This window comes from Monodelphis domestica, chromosome 5 (genome assembly GCF_027887165.1).
Source record: "Monodelphis domestica isolate mMonDom1 chromosome 5, mMonDom1.pri, whole genome shotgun sequence".
In the NCBI taxonomy this organism is placed as follows: domain Eukaryota; kingdom Metazoa; phylum Chordata; class Mammalia; order Didelphimorphia; family Didelphidae; genus Monodelphis; species Monodelphis domestica.
In genome coordinates this window covers 1043940-1066236 of record NC_077231.1, presented here as the reverse complement: position 1 = coordinate 1066236, position 22297 = coordinate 1043940, and the positions used below count along the sequence as shown (strand labels likewise).

Sequence of the window (22297 nt, the reverse complement as noted above, 5' to 3'; positions counted from 1 at the left end):
CGCCGACTTCCCCCGGCTCGCGGCCCGTGTCTGTGTCTTGGGCTCGAGCCACTTCCGCCTTGTGGTGCTGTCTGGGAGCCCGCGGAAAGGGGTGCAGAGAAGGCGCGCCCCGTCTAGTGAGGCGCAGGGGAGGGAGGTCAGGCCAGAAACGTGGTTAGTGGTCCGGCGCCTGTGGAACGAGCGCTGCCTTCCTGTGGCTCCTCGGAAAGCCAAGACACGAGCTTGCCCGCGAGAAGATCTCTGCTCGCTCTTGTCCTCGGGGCCCAAACTGGGAGCCGAGGAGCTGCCCCGTCCCCGGGGGCGGCAGACCAGGACGTGGCGAGTCCTAGAAATGGTGACTGGCCAGCGCCGAAGACCCAGGAGACGGAGATCGAGGACAGGCTGGAGCCGTCGGGTCAGCTCAGGAGGAGCTGAACAGGAAGGCCTCCCTTCACTTCCTGTCGGGGGGGCGTGGCTGGGACGCAGTGTTGGGGGCGGAAGGGCGGCTCCGGTTCATGTGGGGTTGGGGTCACGGGTCAACACAGCTACGTCCTTTTCCAACTTTTAAAGGAATTATAGGTCTGGGCCCTTCCCTGCCCAGGATGTGTAGAGAAGCATTCCATAGAGAAAAACAATCTGTGTCTGGATGGATGGATGGATGGATGGATGGACGGATGGATGGATGGATGGATGGATGGGTGGACAGATGGATGGACGGATGGGTGGACGGATGGATGGATGGATGGACGGATTGGTGGATAGATGGGTGGACAGGTGGATGGATGGATGGACGGATGGATGGACGGATGGATGGTTGTGACGTACACCTTCTACACCACATGCCTTATCGTAGAGAATTCTCTAGAACAGGAAAGGTTACGTCCAGGACCACACAGCCCACACTTGTTAAGTCAGGATGTAGCTCTCGGGTCTTGCCATCTTTGCGCCTGGCTCAGCACTGCCATGTGTGCATCCAAACGCCAGGCCCAGGCCTGTGCCCGTGCTAGACGGCTTCACACCAGCTGTCCCGGCAGGTTTCACGCGGCACTAAGGCTCGGGGCCTCGACTGTGTGTGCAGTAGGGGGGCTCGCGGGCGCGTGTCGTGGGCGGCTTGGCCGCATGGTGGTGGGGGCAGGACCAGCGACGGGCGTGAGAGGAGCGGGCCCAGGCAATGGGGAGACGGGGGGGGATGAGCTGTGCTCTCCAGAAGGCAGCTGCCGCTGGGGTCCCCGAGCAGAATCCGGAGAGAAGCTCTGGAGGCTCGTGATCTCCCTGAGGACCCCTTTGGGGAGCTGCGGAGAGCGGAGAGAGGGCAGAGGACCGGCCAGACCCTTTCATGGCGGCCCCCTCCCCCGCCGTTGGTGGCTGGCGGTCAGCGGGGGGACCGAGCCGGGGGAGGGCAGCCCACAGCTTCGACCATTGGTCACGTGGGGGGAGGGCGAGGACAGTGTGTGCCATCGGCCCGGGAGGCAGCAGCGACGACGGCGCGCTCGGCGTCGGTAGGAGCCGCCGGGCAGAGGGACGGCCTCGGAAGGCATAACGAGTGCTTTTCCTCTCTGGCCGGGAAGCCTGTACGCGAGGCGGCTCCCGCGCCCTCCGCCGCCGCCCCGTGCGGGCCCCGCCGTGCTCACGCCGCTCCGGGCCTTCCTCCGGCCACGTGAGAGGCCTGCAGGCCGCCAGACGGCCTCCTGGTCGCTGCCATTCGCGGGAAGCCTCGGCCCGGCCCTTTGGCGCCTCCAGCGGTGCGGCAGGACTAGTGAAAGGGCCTTCGCCCTCCTCCATGGCCCGGCCCGCCCGGCGCTCCCGCAGGGCTCCTCCCTTCTCAGCTGTTTCTCAATACCTCGCGCGGCGCCCAGCCTCCCCGGAGTCTCTCGGAGCCTCGGCCGGGCCCAGACTGGCCTCCCCGACTCCCAGCCAGTGGTCCTCCGTAGCCTCGAGGCCTGGGGATCTTCCGTCCCGCATTCAGACGGTCACAGTGGCCCCCTGGCCGCTCTCCCTGGAATGGCCTCCGCCTCCGGATGGTCCTCGTCGCCTGGAATGGCCTCCGCCTCCCTGCAGTCCTCCCAGTTTGTCCTGCGCACACCATGGCAGGCGACGAGCGCCGCCGCGAGGGCCCGTCCCGGGAGGCCACGTGGGCTGTGCTTGTTTCTCAGATTGTTACACAGAAAAAGCGTCCGCAGAACCCAACAGAACCAGCCTGATCCGACCGTCGGCGCCGCCTGCTTCAGGGCCGAGCTTGCTGCGTCTTGTTCGCCGGCACTTGTCCCCTTTTCACGGCATTCGGCAGATGTCGTCCCGGCTCTTCCCGTAATGTCCTCACGGTTTTCTCTGCACGGATCGCAGCGGTCGTCTTGCCGTGTCGGGCATGGAGCCGCCCCCCGCCGACAGTGCTCTTTGCCTACCCAGAATGCTCTGCTCCAAGTATTCCGGGGAATACGTGCCTAGAGACGAGGTCTGACGGTCAAAGGCCGCGGACATTCTTGTCCAAACTGCCCAAACAGTTGGCCACAGCCGTCCACAGCTCCACCAACAATGTACCAGCGGGGCTGTTTCCCGATTTCCCTCCAGTATTGGAGTCTCCTTTTTGGCCATGTTTTTGGTGTTTTCCTGGCTGTGAAGTAGAAACAACCAGATGACGTGGATTAGCCCTTTCTTAGTCTTGGTGACGTCCGGCCTGTCCGTGGGCCACCGTGAACGCCGACTGGCACGTTCATGTTCGCGCTTTCTCTTGGGGAGTGGCTTGGGGCCCCTTTTCTTTCTTGTCTGTTTGCCCTGGACCCCGAGATTTTCCCTTTTGTTCCCCAACACAATTGTTTTGTTCCTACGCGGCTGACCACGTCTTTGTGAGTCCTCGCTGACCCTCGGGGCCTCTGGGGGTGGCCTCAGGGTTCTCCCCCTGGGCCGGAGCTGGGGGGGCCTCTGGGGGTGGCCTCGCGGGGTTCTCCCCTGGGCTGGGGGGGTCTGGGGGTAGCCTCGTGGGGTTCTCCCCCTGGGCTAAGGCTGAGGGGGGTCTGGGGGTGGCCTCGCGGGGTTCTCCCCGGGGCTGGGGGCCTCTGGGGTGGCCTCTCGGGGTTCTCCCCGGGGCTGGGGGCCTCTGGGGGGGCCTCGCAGGGTTCTCCCCGGGGCTGGGGGCCTCGGGGGGGCCCTCATGGTGTCGCTGCCTCTCCCGCAGGCACATCCAGAACATGAGCGAGATCAAGACGGACGTGGGCCGCGCGCGGGCCTGGATCAGGCTGTCGCTCGAGAAGAAGCTCCTGTCTCAGCACCTGAAGCAGCTGGGCTCCAGGCAGCCGCTGACCAGGTGGGGCCCCGGGCGGGCGGGCGGGCGGGCGCTGGGGGCGGGGCGGGGCCGCTCGAGCCGCTGGCCGCTTGCCTTGGCAGGAAGCTGTACAAGCGCTACGCCTTCCTGCGCTGCGAGGAGGAGAGGGAGCAGTTCCTGTACCACCTGCTCTCCCTCAACGCCGTCGACTACTTCTGCTTCACCAGCGTCTTCACCACCATCAGTGAGTCGGGGCGTCCCAGGCTCCGCCGGGGTGGGGGCGGCCTCGGGGACCCCGGCGTCGGCGGCCACCTTGCTCCCCTTGCCCGCCCCCCCGGCCTGCCTTGCAGGGGGGAGGAGGCTCCGGAAGCCCCCGCCCCCCCAGACGCCCCCTCCCCGCCCTGGGCCTCCCGCGAGGCGCCCCCACGTTCGGCCAGGATCCCCCCTGCCTGCCCGTCCCGCGCACCCTCCGAGCCTGGCCTTGGCCTGGCGCCTTCCCCGGGACGCCTCCTGCATGCGTGTAGGCGGGATCTTCGATGGAGAACAAGCGGGGCCTCGGCCAGGAAGGTGTCAGAAAGGCCTCATGGAGGACCAAGGGACAAAGGCAGCCAGAAGCCTTGGGTTCGAGTCTTACCCGATGGGTCATCTCCCACTAGCCACGCAGGCTGTAACGGGGCCTCCTGAGAGCCCCGTCCCCAGGGGCTGTGAGGGAAGAGCGCTCCGGCCAGCGCTCGCACAGCTGAGCCACCCTGGCCAATGGCCCCTTGCTTTCTCCCCTGGCGCTCTTGTCCTGTCCTTCCGAGGCCTAAGACCCAGCCGTCCCCCCACTCCCTCCAATGCCTCCACATCGGCCCCTCGGAAAGCTGACCCCCAGATGAACCGCTCTGACACGTCCCTGCACTGATGGTTCTGTTGCTCTCGGGCTCAGCCACTCGAACTCAAGCCTTTCCGGGGGGGGTCCCGGGGGGGGGGGGGCTCCAGCAGACCTCGTCCGAGCGGGACGGCACCTCCTGCTGGTCTTTTCTGCTTTACGCACGTCGTCGCGACGTGAAACTGGCCGGCGTCGGGCCGCACAGTGATGGAGGCCCTCATGAGCCGTGCTCTGCGCGAGCCAAGCTCCAGCCGCCTTTGTCTATTAGCCGCCTAATCCAGAGGCCTTTTCCTGGCAGGCGTCGCCTCGCCTCCTGCCTTAGGAGGCCCCCGAGGCCGGGCTGGGGGCAGAAGGGAGGCGGCGCCCAGCGAGCAAGTGCCGGCAAGCGGCCTGGAAGGCTCGAGGCCCCTGCTCAGGCCCGGCTCCGCCCCGTCACCGCTGTTTGGGGGAGGGATCGAGGCCCGCCCGTGAAGGGGGCGCAGGCGCTCCCCGTGTCGGCATCTCATCTCGCGGATGGGGAGGCGCAGCGGTCTGTGCTTTGCTCCTGTGACGCCTCGTTCTCTTTTCAGTGATTCCCTACAGATCGGTGATCATCCCCATTAAGAAGCTAAGCAACGCCATCACCACGTCCAACCCGTGGATCTGCGTGTCGGGCGAGCTGGGAGACACCGGCGTGATGCAGATCCCCAAAAACCTCCTTGAGATGACCTTCGAGGTGGGTTGGCTCCATCCCGCTCGCCCCAAGCACGTGACACCCCGAGGGAGAGGCTGCCCGCGCGTCCTGGCCCAAAGGGCACTGGGGGGGCTCTTTGCAGCCTGGGGATCGCCTCCCGACGGTGCTCGTCCCCATTGCCGACATTGCGCCGTGCATTGGTCTGGGCGTCCTTCCAGCGGGGTTACACGGGGCAGAGCGCTGTGCAGCTTCCTTACGTAGATCCTTCCCCGCAAGCCCGATCAGGGCCATGAAGGCGGGCTGGGGAGGTCGTCTCCAGATGGACCTTCGAGAGCCTGGGAAGAGCATCGGCTTCTCCTCCCCGGGTTGTCGTGGCTGGAGCCTGGCCATTGCACCGCAGGAATACAAAGGACCTGAGGAAGCATCTAGTCCAGGAAAACCATGAATCTTGACTTCCATAGAGCAGCACGGCGACGGAGGGCCAGAGGCAGCCATTTACACCTTACGTGCTCTAGAAAAGAATGGAGAAGACACTTGTGGTTTTTTCCCTCGTTTTTTTTTTTATTTAAGTTAATTAGTCAATTTAGAACATTATTCCTTGGTTACAAGAATTATATTATTTTCTTCCCTAGCTGACGCCCAATTTCATTGGGTATTACTTGTGTCCCTAATCAGAATCTATTTCCATATTATTGCTGTTTGCATTAGGATGTTCATTGAGAGTATCCATACCCAATCATATCCCCTCGACCATGTAGTCAAGCAGTTGTTTTGCTTCAGTGTTTCCTCTGGATGTGGAGAGTGTTCTTTCTTGTAGATCCTTCTGGGTTGTTCAGGGTCACTGCATTGACCCTAATGGAGAAGTCCATTACATTCGATTGTGCTACAATGTATCCGTCTCTGTGTACAATGTTCTCCTGGTTCTGCTCCTCTCACTCTGCATCACTTCCTGGAGGTCGTTCCAGTTCACGTGGAATCCCTCCAGTTCATCATTCCTTTCAGCACAATAGTATTCCATCACCAACATGTACCACAATGTGTTCAGCCATTCCCCAATGGAAGGGCAGCCCCTCATTTCCCAGTTTTTTGCCACCACAAAGAGCTCAGCTATGAATGTTCTTGTACAAGTCTTTTTCCTTATTATCTCTTTGGGGTACAGACCCAGCAGTGCTATGGCTGGATCAAAGGGCAGACAGTCTTTTATCGCCCTTTGGGCATAGTTCCAAATTGCCCTCCAGAATGGTTGGATCCATTCACAACTCCACCAGCAATGCATTAATGTTCAACTTTGCCACACCCCCTCCAGCATCCATTACTTTCCATAGCTGTCATGTTAGCCAATCTGCTAGGTGTGAGGTGATACCTCAGAGTTGTTTTGATTTGCATCTCTCTGATTATAAGAGATTTAGAGCACTTTCTCATGTGCTTGTTAATAGTTTTGATTTCTTTAACTGAAAATTGCCTATTGATGTCCCTTGGGTGTAAGATGTTGATTCAAACCTAAATTCTGCCACACTGTCTTCCAATTTTCCCAGCAGTTTTTATCAAATAGTGAATTTTTGTCCCAAAAGCTGGGATCTTTTGGGCTTGTCATAGACTGTCTTGCTGAGGTCACTTACCCAAGTCTATTCCACTGATCCTCCTTTCTGTTTCTTCGCCAGTACCATCTTGTTTTGATGACCACTGCTTTATAGTATAGTTTGAGATCTGGGACTGCAAGGCCACCTTCCTTCACATTTTTTTTTCATGATTTCCCTGGATATCCTTGATCTTTTGTTCTTCAAAATGAACTTTGTTATTGTTTTTTCTAACTCAGTAAAAAAGTTTTTTGGTAGTTTGATGTGTATGTCACTAAATAACTAAATTAATTTGGGTAGGATGGCCATTTTAATTTTCTTAGCTCTTCCCATCCATGAGCAGTCAATGTTTTTACAATTATTTAGATCTAGTTTTAATTGTGTGGAGAGTGTTTTGTAGTTGTGTTCATATAGTTCCTGAGTTTGTCTCGGCAGATAGATTCCCAAGTATTTTATATTGTCTTGGGTGATTTTAAATGGAATTTCTCTTTCTAATTCTTGCTGCTGAGATGTGTTGGAGATATACAGAAATGCTGATGACTTATGTGGGTTTATTTTGTATCCTGCAACTTTGCTAAAGTTGTTGATTATTTTGACTAGCTTTTTGGTTGATTCTCTAGGGGATCTTTAAGTAGACCATCATATCATCTGCCAAGAGTGATAGCTTGGTCTCCTCATTGCCTATTTTAATACCATCAATTTCTTTTTCTTCTCTACTTGCTCCTGCTAGTGTTTCTAGTACAATGTTAAATAATAGAGGTGATAATGGGCATCCTTGTTTCTCTCCTGATCTTATTGGGAAGGCTTCTAGTTTATCCCCATTGCAGATGATGTTTGCTGATGTTTATAGATATATACTGTTTATTATTTTTAGAAAAGGCCCTTCTATTCCTATACTTTCTAGAGTTTTCATTAAGAATGGGTGTTGTATTTTATCAAAGGCTTTTTCTGCATCTATTGAGATAATCATGTGATTTTTGTTGGTTTGCTTGTTGATATGGTCAATTATGCCGATGGTTTTCCTGATATTGAACCATCCTGGCATTCCTGGTATGAATCCTACTTGATCATGGTGAATGGCCCTCCTGATCACTTGCTGGAGTCTTTTTGCTAGTATCCTATTAAGATTTTTGCATCTATATTCATTAAGGAGATTGGTCTATAGTTTTCTTTCTCTGTTTTTGACCTGCTTGGCTTTGAAATCAGTAGTATATTTGTGTCATAAAATGAATTTGGTAGAACTCCCTCTTTGCTTATTCTGTCAAATAGTTTGTATAATATTGGGATTCGTTGTTCTTTGAATGTTTGATAAAATTCATTTATGAATCCATCTGGACCTGGGGATTTTTTCTTAGGGAGTTCTTTGATGACTTGTTCAATTTCTTTTTCTGATATGGGGTTGTTTAGGTAATCCATTTCTTCCTCTGTTAGCCTAGGCAATTTAATATTTTTGTAAATAGTCATCCATATCACCTAGAATTGCCATATTTGTTCCCATGTAATTGGGCATAATAGTTTTTAATGATTACCTTAATTTCCTATTCATTAGAGGTGAGGTCTCCCTCTTCATCTTGGATACTGTCAAAGTACCAGCTTCTATTTTTATTTATTAAATCAATAATTCTTTGACTTTCCATTTTATTAATTTCCCCTTTGATTCTTAGGATCTCTAATTTAGTCTTCATCTGAGGATTTTTAATTTGTTCACTTTTGAATTTACATGCCCAATTCATTGACCTCTACTCTCCCTAATTTGTTAATATATGAGCTCAAGGAAATAAATTTTCCCCCTGAGTACTGCTTTGGCTGCATCCCATATGTTTTGAAAGGAAGTCTCATCATCATCATTTTCTTCTTTATTGAATTTTTTTTTCTAAGATTTTTTTTTAATTTTTCTAAGATTTCATTCACTTCTCTTACCTCTTTCTTATTTATTTTTTGGTTTGATTTATCTAGTTCTGATAGAGGAAGGTTCAAATCTACCACTAATATATGTTTTCTATCTATTTCATCCTTGAGCTCCACTAATTTCTCCTTTAGAAATTTGGATGCTATGCCATTTGGTGCATACATGTTGATTTCTGATATTTCCTCATTGTCTATACTGCCTTTTATCAGGATGTAATTACCTTCCCTGTCTCTTTTAACTAGATTTATTTTTACTTTGGTTTGTCAGATATCATGATTGAGACTACTGCCTTCTTTTTATCAGTTGATGCCCAGTAGATTTGGCTCCATCCTCTTACTTTGATCCTATGCTTATCTACCTTTCTCATCTGTGTTTCTGGTAGACAACATATGGTTGGGTTTTGGATTCTAATCCACTCTGATATTCTCTTGCGTTTAATGGGTGAGTTCATTCCATTCACATTCAGAGTTATGATTACTAGCTGTGTATTTCCCAGCATTTTGATTTCTGCTCCTGTTCCTGCCTTTTCTTCTTTCACTATTTCCTTCTACACCAATGTTTTGTTTTTAATCAGTCCTCCTAGTTCCCACCCTTATTTTACTTCTCTTTCTACCCCTCTCCCTTCTTATTTCCCCCCTTATTTTCTTTGCAGTCATTTTAAACTACCCTTACCCTCTCCCTCCCTTGTACTGCTTCCCTCCCCACCAGTCCATTTGTTACCCTTCTACTTCCCTGTAGAGTGCAAATCAACTCTCTGCCCCAATGGATTGGATTGTTCTTCCCTCTTTGAGTCAATTTCCATGCATGTAAGAGTTGAGTATTTCCTATCTCCAACCTCTTTACCCATCCAATGTATTGATGTTCAACCCCCCTCCCGCCATGCACTTCTTTGCAACATATCAATTTACCCCCTTCATTTTCTTTATCCATTTCTTTTAGTAGTAATCTCTTTTTTTAGCTCTAGTTACATATATATACATATATACACATACATGTATTTATGCATACATATATCTATTTACATATTTATGTCTTGTTATTTCATCCTATACTGTTTGTCATCACTGTTTCCTCTAAGTGTAATTCTTCTAGCTGCCTAAGTTATAATAACAATTTTTAAGAGTTACCAATGACCTCCTTTCTTATAGGGATACATATTTTAATTTACTGGGTCTCTTTAAAAAAAAAAAAGGTGACTTTTTTGGTTGGGTTTTTTTTGTTGTTGTTTATCTTTTTTCCACTCTTTTTTAATTAAATTTTGATGATTCTCTTGAATTATGTGCTTGAACATCAAATTTTCTGTTTAGGTCTGGTCTTTTCTTTACAAATGCTTGGAATTCTTTTATTTTATTAAATGTTCATACTTTTCCCTGTAAGAATATAGTCAGTTTTCCTGGGTAGTTAATTCTTGGTTGTAGACCTAGTTCCCTTGCTTTCTGGAATATCATATTACATGCCTTTCGGTCCTTCGGTGTAAGTGCAGCCAGAGCCTGCTTTATCTTCACTGTGGTTCCATGGTATCTGAATGACTTCTTCTTAGCAGCTTGTAATATTTTTTCCTTGGTCTGATAGCTCTTGAATTTGACTATAATATTCCTGGGTGTTGTCAGTTGGGGATTAAGTACAGGAGGTGATCTGTGGATTCTTTCAATCTCCACTTTTCCCTCTTATTCTAGAATATCAGGGAAGTTTTCTTCATAATTTCCTGTAGTATGATGTCCAGACTTTTTCTTTTGTCATGGTCTTCTGGTAGACCAATGATTATTAAGTTGTTTCTCCTGGAACGATTTTCTAAATCTTCCATTTTGTGAATGAATGTGAATTCATATTTTCCTCAATTTTTTCATTCTTTAGGTTTTGTTTTATAGTGTCCTGCTGCCTTGTGAAGTCACTTGATTCTAGTTGCTGTCTTCTGGTTCTTAAAGACTGGATTTTATCCCTGGCTTTTTGGTCATCCTTCTCCTTCTGATCTGATTTTCTTTGGAAGTCATCTTTCATCCTCTTTACCTCATCTTTCATCTCCTTTGCCTCATCTTTCATCTTCTTTGCCTCCTCTTTCATCTCCTTTGCCTCATTTTCAAGCTGGTTGATTTTGGCTTTTAAGACACTATTTTCTGTTTCCAGATGACTTATCTTAGTTTTTAAGTTCTTTTCCCAATTTTCTTCAGCCTCTCTTAATTGTGTTTTGAATTGTATTTTGAGTTCTTTCAAACCCTGTGTTCAACTTGCTGTGTTTTCTGTTTTATTGCTTGATCTTCCCTCCTCCTCTGTTCCATTTGCTCTTTGTTCATTGCTAGTATAGAAGCTTTCAATTGTAATTTCTTTTCTCTTTTCCTGTTGTTTGCTCATATTTACTTCTGCTTTACTCCCTGCAGTTGTCTGTGCTCTTGCTCCTCACAGTTATTTTTTTTGTTTTGTTTTGTTTTTGTTTATTTCTTTTTTGGGTTTTGGGCTTTTCTGTCAGTCTTCCCTCCTGGAGTCTTGTCAGCAAGTCTCTCAGTGCAGTCTGTGGGGGAGGAGTATTGAAGCTTTTGCTTCCCTGCCCTCTAGAGGCTTTGATTCGATTAAAGTCCAGCAGTTGGTGGGGGATGGGGTGTTGGAGCTTGAGCTTCCCTGCCCTCTGAAGACTGTTGATTGGATTAAGTCCGCTGGGTTGCGATATGTGGCCTGAGGCCAAAACCTTCTGGAAGGGGAGAGCAAAATGGCGTGTCTCTGCTGCTGCAACTAGGCTGCCCTCTCTGCACGCCTTCTCTAACTCATTCCCTTCTGCATGTGTTTGATGCTCTGAGCCTGGCACAGCCCTGCCTGCAAGGTACTCACTCCAGACCAGCGCCTTTGCCTGGCCAGAGGTTCCCGCTGTCCCTGGAAGTTTAGTGTTCTAGCGGGGGGAGAGGGGTCTGGGGACCTGCCTTCTGCCTTCCCCTTAAGCCCGAGTGTTCTCGAGTTCCGGCTTTTGGGGGTGTATCTTTTGGATTGAGTGCAGCAGGAGGGCTCCTGGTCCCTGTCTTGCAGGTTAGATTTCCAGTCCCCTGGAAGCGTTTAGTTTGCAGGGTTTTCCGAGGTCTGACCGTTCGCTGCCTCTACGCTGCCCTCTTGACTCCCTGCCTCTGGGAAGCCTCTAAGCCTTTCTCGCTCCCGGAGTGGGTCTTCCACGTGAGGGGCAACGGCAGAAATCACTCGCTTCACGGCGAGGTTAGGCTTCTGCCCCGACAGCCCGTCCGCATGAGTGAGAGGTCTCCCCTGGCCCTTGTTGCCCTTCCTCCCCCCGCCTTTGAGCGGTGGCAGGCCGCGGCGTCAGAACAGACGCGGGCCGGCTCCGGCCTGTCCCCACCTGTGGGGCGCCGGCCGCTGTTAGCGCGACTGCTGGGCCCCAAAGCCCTCGGGGGCGAGCGGCGCCTTGTGACGGCCTCTTGTCTCCTCCCCAGTGCCAGAACCTGGGAAAGCTGACCACCGTCCAGATCGGCCACGACAACTCGGGCCTGTTGGCCAAGTGGCTCGTGGACTGCGTCGTGGTCCGAAACGAGATCACGGGACACACGTACAGGTGAGGGACGCGGGCGCTCTACGGGCGCTGAGCAGCCCCGCCCGGTGAGGGGAGATGTTCTAGCTGTGGGTTGCCGCCGGGCACCCCCGACGAGCAGCCATTCTTGCATCCGTCCCTGCCACGTCCCAGGCCGTCCCTTTTCCTCGCGCCTGGGTCGGGCTCTCACGCTCTGAACGGCCCGTCGGGCCTCTGCCGCACCCCCCGCAGCGCCGCGCGACGCAGGCCCCCCGCAGCGAGCCCCGCTAGCGCGGCCGGCCGCCGAGGCTGGGGGGGGGGCCTGGTAGACACCCTCCCGGGCCCGGCGCCGTCTGCGGCCCCCCCCGCCCCGGCTCTCAGCGTGTCCTGCGCCCCGCCAGGTTCCCGTGTGGGCGGTGGCTCGGGAAGGGCATCGACGACGGAAGCTTGGAGAGAATCCTCATCGGAGAGCTGATCCCGTCCAGCGCGGAGGAGGATCTGGGGAAGCAGTGCCGGACGCCCCCCCAGCAGAAATCGCCGCCCGCCGCCCGGAGGCTGAGCATCCCGGCTCTCACCGGCAAGATGAGCGGCCGTAAGTGGGCGTCCGGCGCCGGGGCTCCGTCGGACCAGGCAGGGGAGACAGCGACCCCCCCGGCCATTTAACATGGAGCGGCCGCTGGAGCGCCGGGAGGTCCCGGGTTCCAGTCTGGCCTCAGGCGCCTCCCAGTGGGGGGCCCCGGCAGCCATTTGACACCCCCCCCCCCCCGGCCTCGCCCTGACCGCTCGGCAGAATGAGTCTAAAAACAGACAGAGAGCGCTGAAACGACGACGAGGGGCCTGCGGACGCAGGAGCCCTGCGGGAGTGGGGGGGCTCCATGGGGGGCGCAGGGGGCCTCGCTCTGTCGGCGGCCGCTCCCTTTCCATAGCTATGGGGCAGGCCGAGGCCGGCTGGGCCCCCCCTGAGGCCTGTGCCTGTGCCGCTCTTCCCCGCTCCCTTCCAGGGCCCAGCGCCGGGCAGATCCAGGAAGGCATCGGGGAGGCCGTGAACAACCTCGTCAAACACTTCCACAAGCCTGAGAAGGAGGTATCCCGCCTTCAGCCCCCCCAGGGCCCCGTGTCCCAGCAGCGGAGGCCGCGGGGCTCCCCCCTCCCTGCACGCCGTCCCTGGGCTGAGGGCTGGCGGGGGGCGGTGGGAGCAGCGGAGGGCTCGGGGGGATGGCAGGCTGGGGGGGGTGGGAGCAGCCGCCCTCCTTTTGGGGTTCGGGGGGAGGGAGCAGCCGCCCTCCTTTTGGGGTTTGGGGGGATGGCGGGAGCAGCAGAGGGCTCGGGGGACGGCAGGCTGGGGGGGGCGGGAGCAGCGGAGGGCTGGGGGGGCGGCAGGCTGGGGGGGGCGGGAGCAGCCGCCCTCCTTTTGGGGTTCGGGGGGGATGGCGGAGGGCGGGGGGACGGCGGGCGTGGCTCCTCACTCCTGTGTGCCCCACAGCGGGGGAGCCTCACCGTCCTGCTCTGTGGGGAGAGTGGCCTGGTCGCCGCCTTGGAGCAAGTTTTCCATCACGGATTCAAGTCTGCGCGGCTCTTCCACAAGAACGTCTTCATCTGGGACTTCATAGGTAAAGGAACGTGTGTCCGAAGGTCCCCCTGGGGGAGGCCCGGAGGGCTGGGAGCCATGACGGGGGTTCTTGGTTGTTTTGACTGAAAAGGCCCTTTTGGCCGCTGGGCCTCCCAGTCCCTCCCCATCCCCCGCTTGGGGATCTGGCCCCGCCTGACGTCTTTCTGGGAATAGGAAGGCTGGCCGCGGGGCGCCGTCAGGGCGGCCGGGGGGGAGGGGGGGTGCGGAGGAGGAAGAGGCGATTCCGGAGGAGCTCCCCGATGGCCAGGAAAGGGGGGGCTTCCGAGCGGACGGAGCTGGCGCCTGGCCCCGGCGACGGCGGAGGGGCCGGAGGGGGCCGTCTATGTCGCCGTCCTCTGGCCAGGCGGGTCGAAGGCCGATGGAGCTGCTCGCTGGCGTGGGGCATCGAGCAGGGGCTTCTCCAGCGAGGGCGGCCCCTGGGCCCGAAGGAGAAAGCAAGGAGGGGGGACTTTGTCAGGACGCGCCCAGCTTCCCCGCTGCGAAGGTCGGTCAGTACCCGGCCACGGGCGAGCGGAGACCAAGGGAGTCCGTCTGAGGCATCGTGTCCACTCACTGGTCACTAAGAAGCGGCCGGGCGGGAGGAGGAAGGGGCTCCAGGGGGAGAGACACCAGCGCTCTGGCTGGGAACGTTAGGGGACGCGTAGGCGGCTCGTGGCCGGAGCAGCGCAGGCGCATCGCTGGCTCGGGTGTCCCAGGGCGTGGCCACGTCTTCACCCTCCTGGCCGCCTCCCCGGCAGCTTTCTTCTCCGGCTTTGCTTTCGGGCTCTTCAGGCCGCTGCCCGCCGATTCCGTGCCGCACCTTCGCCTCCCTTCCGCTGCTCCCTTGAGCTCCCAGGCGCGGCGCGGCCTCTGGAGCGCCCGCTTTGCAAGGAGACGCTCCTTCGGACGGCTGTGCTCGCGTGCGGCCCCGCGGGCCGGGCTGCGGATCCCCGTCCGCTCTTCTGCAGGCCCTTTGGTGCTCCGGCCCCATGGAGGCCCGAAGCTGCGACGCGGAGGATCCCGGGCGTCCCCCTCGCTCCAGCCTCCGAAGCCCGCGCGGGCGTCCTCGGACTCCTGACGCGCCTCCTCCAGGAACCTCCCCGCCTCGTCTTGGCGCACTCCGGGATCGTCCAGCCCTCTCCCTCGCGGCCAGCGGCCAGGAAGGCCCGAGCACGTGCTGCACTCTGACAGCGGCGCGGCCTGTCTCCGCGTTCCACAAAGACGCGCACTTTGTTTGGTCAAGTGAGTCAGTGGAGTGTTCGCGCTGGGGAAGCCTACCACGACCAGAACTGTGGCCGGGCTGCCCCACCGAGGGACAAAGGAGCAAGTCCGGCTGCTCTCCGGCCTCGAGAGGGCCAACGTGTTTGCACTGACTTTCCCGATTGCCCAGGCCGCACCCTAACCCGCACCGCCTCGGCGGCATCTGGCGCTTGGGGAGGCACCTCGCCAAGCTGAAGCAAGGAAGGGATGAGAAGGGGGCAGGACAGCCCGCTCCACTCCCGAGCCAGTGCCCTCCGCCTGGGACTCCCCACCAGCCCTATCTGGGACGCCTGTTCATTGCTCCCCCCAGGATCTGCTGATTTGACTTCAGATAATCATCTGTAGACAGCTAGCGAGGCGTAGAACGGCGCATTCTCTTTAGTCCTTTCAGGGCCTGGTGGAGAGATGGGGGTTGAGGAGGGAGGGAAGAAGGAGGGAAGGATGAAAGAAAGGAGGAAGGGAGGGAGGGAGGAAGAAGGGAAGGATGGAAGAAAGGAGGAAGGGAGGGAGAGAGGAAGGAAGGGAGGGAGGGAGGGAGGAAGGAGGGAAGGACAGAAGAAAGGAGGAAGGGAGGGAGGGAGGAAGGGAGGGAGAGAGAGAGAGAGGAAGGAGGGAGGGAGGGAAGGACGGAAGAAAGGAGGAAGGGAGGGAGGGAGGGAGGAAGGAGGGAAGGACAGAAGAAAGGAGGAAGGGAGGGAGGGAAGAAGGAAGGAAGGACGGAAGAGAGGAAGGGAGGGAGGGAGGGAGGAATAAGAGAAAGGGAGAGGGAGAGCAAAGAGCATGTTCCCAAATCTGTCAGATCTAATAAATGAAAGTATTTACGAGGGTTACACCTTCAGCCCCGTTGAAATGGACTAGATTAGTGAATAAGCCTTTGGAGGCAGCAGGGTGGTTCAGTAGATAGAGAGCCCTGGGTTTAGACACTTTCTAGCTATGAGACTCTGGGCAAGTCATTTAACCCTAAAGGCCTAGTCCTTACCACTCTTCTTTCTTGAAACTGATACTTAATATCAGTTCTTTTTTCAGAATATTTTCTTTTCCCAATTACATGCAATAACAATTTTCAGCCTGTTTTCCAAAAGTATGAAATCCAAAGTGTCTCCTTCCACCCCTCTCTGCAGGCTATGGAACCCGGGGTAGCCGTGTATGATCTCACCAAACTCCTTTCCAGACGGCTCACTGCTGTCCGGGAATATTCCCATAAAACCCTGACTAAACCAGTGGGAAAGCTGGTCCTGCATCTGACTCCTCCACAGTCTCTGGCCTACGTCCCTCACACAAGAGTCTTTGTATCACGTTCTAGGACAGAAGGAAAGGGCTGGGTTGGGGTTTTTAGTGAATTAAATAAAAAGGAAAGAGTGAATGAATTTGGGGCCGCTGAGTGGTTCAGTGGCTACGTGCCTGGAGTCGGGAGAACCTCAGGCACTTCCCAGCTGGGCAGCTGCACCCATCACTTAACAGCCCATTGCCTCTTCCTGCTCAACGCCTCAGAACTGATGTTTATACCAGTTCTAAGAGCAAAGGTGAAGGCTTAAAAAAAGAAGAATCTTCTGTAGATTCACTACTGGCCTGGATGCATTTTGAAGCAAACGACATGTAATTCCTTCTGCTTGGGGCCAGGGTACCTATCTGCATCCGTTGTGTTTCTGGGACAACGTATAAACAACCAAAGACTGATGTCACGTTTCTGAAGCCCAGGCTAACCCCCTTCTTCCTTCTCTTGGTGCTCCTATTTCCTCTAGGAGTGGGTTCCCTCAGTCATACTATCTGTCTCTTCTCCTTTTCACAATTCTGTAGATTGGGGATAAGAATATCCCCTCCCTTTCCCCCCCACCCCCACCCCCGAAGATTGTGGTGAGCTTAAAAAACCATGGGACACTTTCCTGTGTGGCCCTGGGCAAGTCGCTTGCCCCCAGTTGCTTGGCCCTTGCCACTCTTGCCTAAGAACTGATACTAGGATAGAAAGTGCGGGTTAAAACAATCACCTCCCACCATAAAAGTGTTCAGGACAATTATTGTTGTCGCCCTTCGTGATCTCATTGTAACCATTCTCTTTCCTGGGTGCTCTCTCCCCTTGATGTCTGTACTTGAGCTGTCTTGTTCTCTAATGTCACCTGGACCCACCTCTACATCGAGAGCTTTTTCCACAGCCATCTCTGCAGTTCCCAGCCTTGATCTCTAAGCCCTTTCCAGAACTCAGCCCCATCCTACCTCTTGCCCGTGAGACATCCTAAAGGCATCTTCTGCTCCTCACTAGCAAACACAGTGATTTCCAAGAGCCAGAATAGTGTTATGCCAGCCTAACCTTCCTTCCTGTCGTAAAGGTATTACCAAAGAGCTAATCAAGGGAATGGGGCAGGCTTGAGAGCCTGCCTAAACTGAATCAATTCTTCATAAACTGGAGGGAATCCACGTGAACTGGGACAACCTCCAGGAAGTAATGCAGAGTGAGAGGAGCAGGACCAGGAGAACATCGTAGACAAAAACTGATACATTGTGGCACAATCCAATGTAACTGACTTCTCTACTAGCAGCAATACAGTGAGCCAGGACAGTTCTGAGAGACTCGGGAGAAAGAATGTATCCACATCCAGAGGAAGAACTATGGGAGCAGAAACCCAGAAGAAAAGCCAGGACATCACTTATCACATGTCTATCTGGGGATGTGATTGAGGGTTTGGGCTTTTAAAACTTCTTCTATAGCAAAAATGAATCCTATGGAAATAGGTATCAAGTGACAACATTTGTACAGCCCAATGGAATGGCTTGTCGGCTCTGGGAGGGGGAGGGAAGAGCAGAGAACAGTCAGAACTGATCTCATGGCTAAACCTAAAGAGGAATCTCTCCTAGTTCAGCATCTACTTGAGGTCTGTGTCGAGCATTAGGGATGGATGCTTTCCAGGGTGCTCTTTGCCCAAATGTCAGAGGCACCACTGCCAGGGTCCCCGAAGTGGCAGGTGTCACCCAGTTGGCCATGGTAACCAGCAAACTGGGTGGCAAAGTCTACATCTAAGAAACATCTTAGGTTGGGCTAAATCTTGGAAGTCAGCAGAGGTAAATGTAAAATCTGGGTACAAAAAAAGCTGTGTGAGGCAAGATGGTGGAGTTACGATACGAGGAATATTTCTGGGGGTTCCGTGGCACGTGAGCTTGGTTTGAATGTGGCAACGATAAAAGGTCACGTTGTCGGGGGCGGCATTATAAGAAGCATCGTTCCCAGGAACAGGGAAGTGACAGTCCCTTGCTCAGGACATGCATAAGCGGAGTATTGTTTTCAGTTTGGGGAACCAGAGGGTTAGCCTCTTGGTAAACTGGAGTGCATAGCCAGGGTGACAAGAGGCCATTTTGTGAAGGAGTTGGGAACATTTATCCTAGAGAAGGAGCAGCTTTAGGGCCGAAAGACATAGCAGTCTTCATACATTTGAGAAGCTTTTAAAGGGGATTCAGCTCACTTTGTTTGTCCAGGAGCAAAGTGTGGAATTTGCAAGGAAGCAAATTTAGGCTTAGAAAAACTTGCCACAGCTTGAGTATCCCCAAGTGGAATGGGCTACTTTGCAGGTGATGTTTCTCCTTCCGTTATTCTTGGAGCTGAGCCGCCTATGGTGTCCGTTAGGGGTTCGTCTCCGACCCTGAGGTCCCTTCCAGAATTCCGTCAGTCGGTGATACTGTGCAGAGTGGAGCTTGCACGTCCCCCAAATCCTAATCTTCTGCCAGACCAGAGCCGACCCTCTCTTTCCAGTCAGCCAGGTTCTGAATGTACAAGTCACCCTGAAGCGTCATGCTCTCCCTGGTCGGTTGTCAGGTCGACCCGAGTTCCTAACCTGCCTCAGATACTTACCTGCGAACACTGTGACCCTGGGGAAGTCACTTCACCGCTCTCAGCCTTGATTTCCTTATCTAGAATGTGACGATAAAGTACCATAGTGTTTTATAAGCCTTAAAACGCCACATTTTGCATCTATCTAGTTTGTAGCTACAATTATTTTTTTAATTGAAAATTTTTTATTTAATTAAAGTATTTTCCCCCAGTTCCATGATTCATGTTCCTCCTACCCTCTTCTCCCCACCCCCATAGGCGATGCTCGCTTCCACTGGGTTTTACATGGGTCCTTGATCAAGACCTACTTCCCTATTATTGATCTTTATACAGGGGTGATCCCTCCTTTGATTTTTAGAGTTTCCAATGTAGTGTTTAACTGGCAAGTAAATGTGGGGGGTCGTTCCTGTTATTTTTAGTTGCATGCTTACTCGTTCATTCATCTGTTCTTTCTGCTTTATTGACGCCAGCATTTACAGAGACGAACGTTCCCCAGAGTTCTGTTTTGGCTGCGTCCAGCATAGAGAGTTTGGAACAACTTATCCCATTTATACTTCTTTTCCTCTCACACGCCCATGACTTTCTGAGATTATTTATCAGCTAGGCCGGGAGCAGAGTGGGGGGTGGAGGGCAGAGAATCGGAGAGTCTCCTCCCTCCTTATACTTTGTATTACTTTGTACTTGGGATTTATTTATTTATTTATTCACATATAATGCGATGTTTTCCCGGGAGAATGTCAGCATCTCAAAGACGAGGAACTTTTATTTTTTGTCTTTGGTCCCTAGAGCCAAGCCCAGTGGCTGGCACATAGTAGGAGCTTAAATGGTTATTGAATTGGTGTTCCTTCCAGGGTGACTGTGACCTTTTTTTACAGAGAAAGCAGTTGCTTATTTTGAAACAACTGATCAAGTTGAGGACAGTGAAGATGAAGTCCTTATCCAGAAGTCATCCTGCAAAACCTTCTGCCACTATGTGAACGCCATCAATACTGCCCCCAGGCACATCGGGAAGGACGGCAAGTTCCAGATCCTGGTTTGTCTTGGCACAAGGTACCTATTGGGGGTTCTTTGGTCTGTTTCTTGGCTTCCCCCTGACCTGTTTCCCTTTTCAGCACCAGCTGCCCAGAGCTGTAGAATCTGTGGAGACTTTATCCCAAAGTTCTCCCTTTATCCCTTTTCGTGTCCATTTTTGGCATGGGAGGGGGAGAGAGCCTGAGGTTCCGCTGGGACTGCTTTGACTGCATCTAGAAGCGTTCTTAGTGGAGGACTGTGGGGGCTGGGAGAGCGCGCCGTATTCTTGTTGTAAATGTGGTAACATGAAGGAGTCTTCCTGCACGGGGAACTCTCTTCCCTGGAGAATACGACTCTCTTGAATTCCCTGGCTCTAAAGTTGGCACGTCGGAGCTGCTCCGTCCACGAGCGCATCCCTCCAGTGGACCAGGAAGGGAGCTCCCTGTGGATGGGGGTTTCTGTGTCCGTAGAGCCGTCCCCGGACATAAATGTCCCTGGCTGGCGTCCCTCTTCGCACTTCCTGGGACGTGGCCGCTGCAGGGACGACACGCTCTGAGGGCTTCCCATCTCCCAGGGCCGCCCTTCTCACGCTGCTCTTGTTCTTGGCCTCTAGGGACCACCTGCTTCCCCAATGGATCCCGGTCCTGGCTGAGTGTCCTGCCATCACCAGAATGTATGAGGAAAGCGCGCTCCTCCGCGACCACATGACCGTCAACTCCCTCATCCGCGTGCTGCAGGCCATCCAGGACTTCCACATCGTCTTAGAAGGGTCCCTGGTCAAAGGCGTGGACGTGTAGCTGCTTTTCTCCTCGCTCTTTCCTGCTTCCTGGCCGGCGTCGGCCCTCCCCAGACGAAAGAAGGACAGCAGAGGGGGCTCGTGCATCCGGGGAGGCGCCCTGGCACCAGGCTTTTGTCTGGGGAGGGCCGGCTGTCTGGCCTCGCCGTGGTAGCGAATCACTGGAAGGACGCGTCGCCCTCCCGCGGAGGAGGCGCAGCCCGCTGGGCTTCCTCTTCTGAGTGGGGGTTCAGGGCTGCCGGAGCTCATCCTCAGCGGAGACGTGTCCAAAATAGAACACTTGCGTGTGCTGGCTGTGTCGGGAGCTTTCTGAGAACGGAGAGACGAGGAGCTTCGTGAAGGCCGGCCGCGGCGCGCCGCGGGACCCGCGCCAAGAATCCGGCCCTTCCTCCGCACCCCAGGAAAGTGGGGGTCCCTCGCATTGCCTTTGGGAAGCATCTGCACTGCTGGGAAATGGGCACCGCAGAGAGCCTCTCCGGGTGTGGCCCTTCCTGCTTTTTGGCGGAATAGCAAGACCTGGCGTTAGCGGTCGCCCTGCGCTCCTCCAGGCCGCCTCAGTCGCCTCGCGCTGACTCTGGGCCTCCGCACCCGCCAAATGAGCACGGATGCTCGGCTGGCTCGCAGGCTGCGGAACGGAAGGGCGAGAAGGCGGCGTGGAGCGCGCACGATGTTCCCATTGGCAGGACGAGTGATCCCAAAGGGCCAGAGGAGAGCGGGGGGAGCCCAGGAGAGAAGGGTCGGTGCCGGGGCGCCCTTTGAATGCGCGTCCCTCGTGCGCAGGAGCCAGAATGGGGCCGCTGGAAAGGGCGCCGGGCTGCCGCCTCCTTTCCCAGGCCGCCCCCGACGCCCCCACCTCCTCCTCTACCTCCTCCCAATCTATGCAGCTCCACAGTATTATTGGCCGCTTGACGGCCCTCCGGAACCATCGCCGCAGAAACGCAGCCCGAGAGGGCAGCCTGAGGTCCGGACTGAGCCCGGAGCCGTGCCACGACGTGGCGGCCACTCCGTTCTGTGAAACGTCTACTTGAAAATGCCTCCTTTCCCCTCCTTGAACGTGGCGGGAAGGGCCTGCGGGGAGCGGCGCCCCCTGGAAAAAGCAAAGGAAAGACGCCGCAGAGACCCCGTCCCGAGTCCCACCATTGGACCGAGCCATTCCCGGTGCCCGTCCCGCTTTGTTTCATCTCTGGCCTTCTGGAGGCGAGGCCTCCCCCCTCCCGGGGCACCCCCAAACCGATCCACAGGCGTCCTCTTGGCTCTGGAAAGGAGCCACGAAGTCCTGCGGGAAGAGGGCTGGGGCGAGCGTTTGCCTTCAGGGTCCCTCTGCTTCGTGGCGGAGTCTTCCCAGAGCCTGTCCTCTCCCTCCCCTTCCCTCCCCTCCCCGCTGGCCAGCGCACGGGGCCTCCTACGCTCTGACCTGGCGAGGGGCTCCTGGAGGCGGCCGGGGTTCTCGGGGCCCCCATGTAGCGTCCCCCGTCCTGGCACGAGGGCCTCGCCAAGCAATAAGGGAATTGTGGGTGTCTGGAGAAGGACCCGGATTCCCGTCCACTTCCGTGGCGTCACTTCTCGTTCGCTCCCCAAGCAGAAGAGAGCCAAGAGCAAGCGAGCGAGCGTCTGGCCTCCTCCCGGGGTCTCGCGGTGCCAGGAAGCAGCGGAACCAAACCTAGATTTCTGCAAGGGGAAGCGTGCTCGTCACGAGAAGACTGTTCTAACAAGCACTTTAACCTGCACATCTCAGACGCTGTCTTGGGTTTTTCAGATTTTGACGTACATTTCAATATGGCTTTTCATGCTATTTTCTTTACAAATAAAACTATGGATTAAAACTGCTGGGTCGTTGCATTATTCTGGAGGCCTCCGCCCTGAACACCAGGAAGCCACGAAGAAGGAAGGAAGTGGAAACAACATAGGGAGGAGCCATGTCCAGGGGCCCAGAGGCGGCACGTCCTGGGTTCAAATCTAGGTTCTGACCCTTCCTCACTGGGTAACCCTGGGTGAGTCACTTCACCCCCATGGCCTGCCAGGGGCCCCATATGTTGT

The 22297-nt window shown here is 54.8% G+C and overlaps 1 protein-coding gene across 3 annotated transcripts in view; it reads left to right on the top strand.

Annotated features, from left to right (window-relative positions):
• DENND5B (DENN domain containing 5B) overlaps window positions 1–22083 on the top strand; it is a 118391-nt gene extending 96308 nt beyond the window's left edge. For all 3 annotated transcript variants that reach the window (XM_007502530.3, XM_007502529.3, XM_007502531.3), the window contains exons 13-21: window positions 3152–3280; window positions 3361–3482; window positions 4679–4824; window positions 11694–11812; window positions 12169–12359; window positions 12769–12851; window positions 13251–13377; window positions 19329–19503; window positions 20078–22083. In XM_007502530.3, coding sequence (XP_007502592.2) covers window positions 3152–3280; window positions 3361–3482; window positions 4679–4824; window positions 11694–11812; window positions 12169–12359; window positions 12769–12851; window positions 13251–13377; window positions 19329–19503; window positions 20078–20261 — 1276 coding nt within the window. In that variant the 3' untranslated portion in view covers window positions 20262–22083. The remainder of the gene's footprint in view (window positions 1–3151; window positions 3281–3360; window positions 3483–4678; window positions 4825–11693; window positions 11813–12168; window positions 12360–12768; window positions 12852–13250; window positions 13378–19328; window positions 19504–20077) is intronic.
• The last annotated feature ends 214 nt before the right edge of the window (window positions 22084–22297 follow it).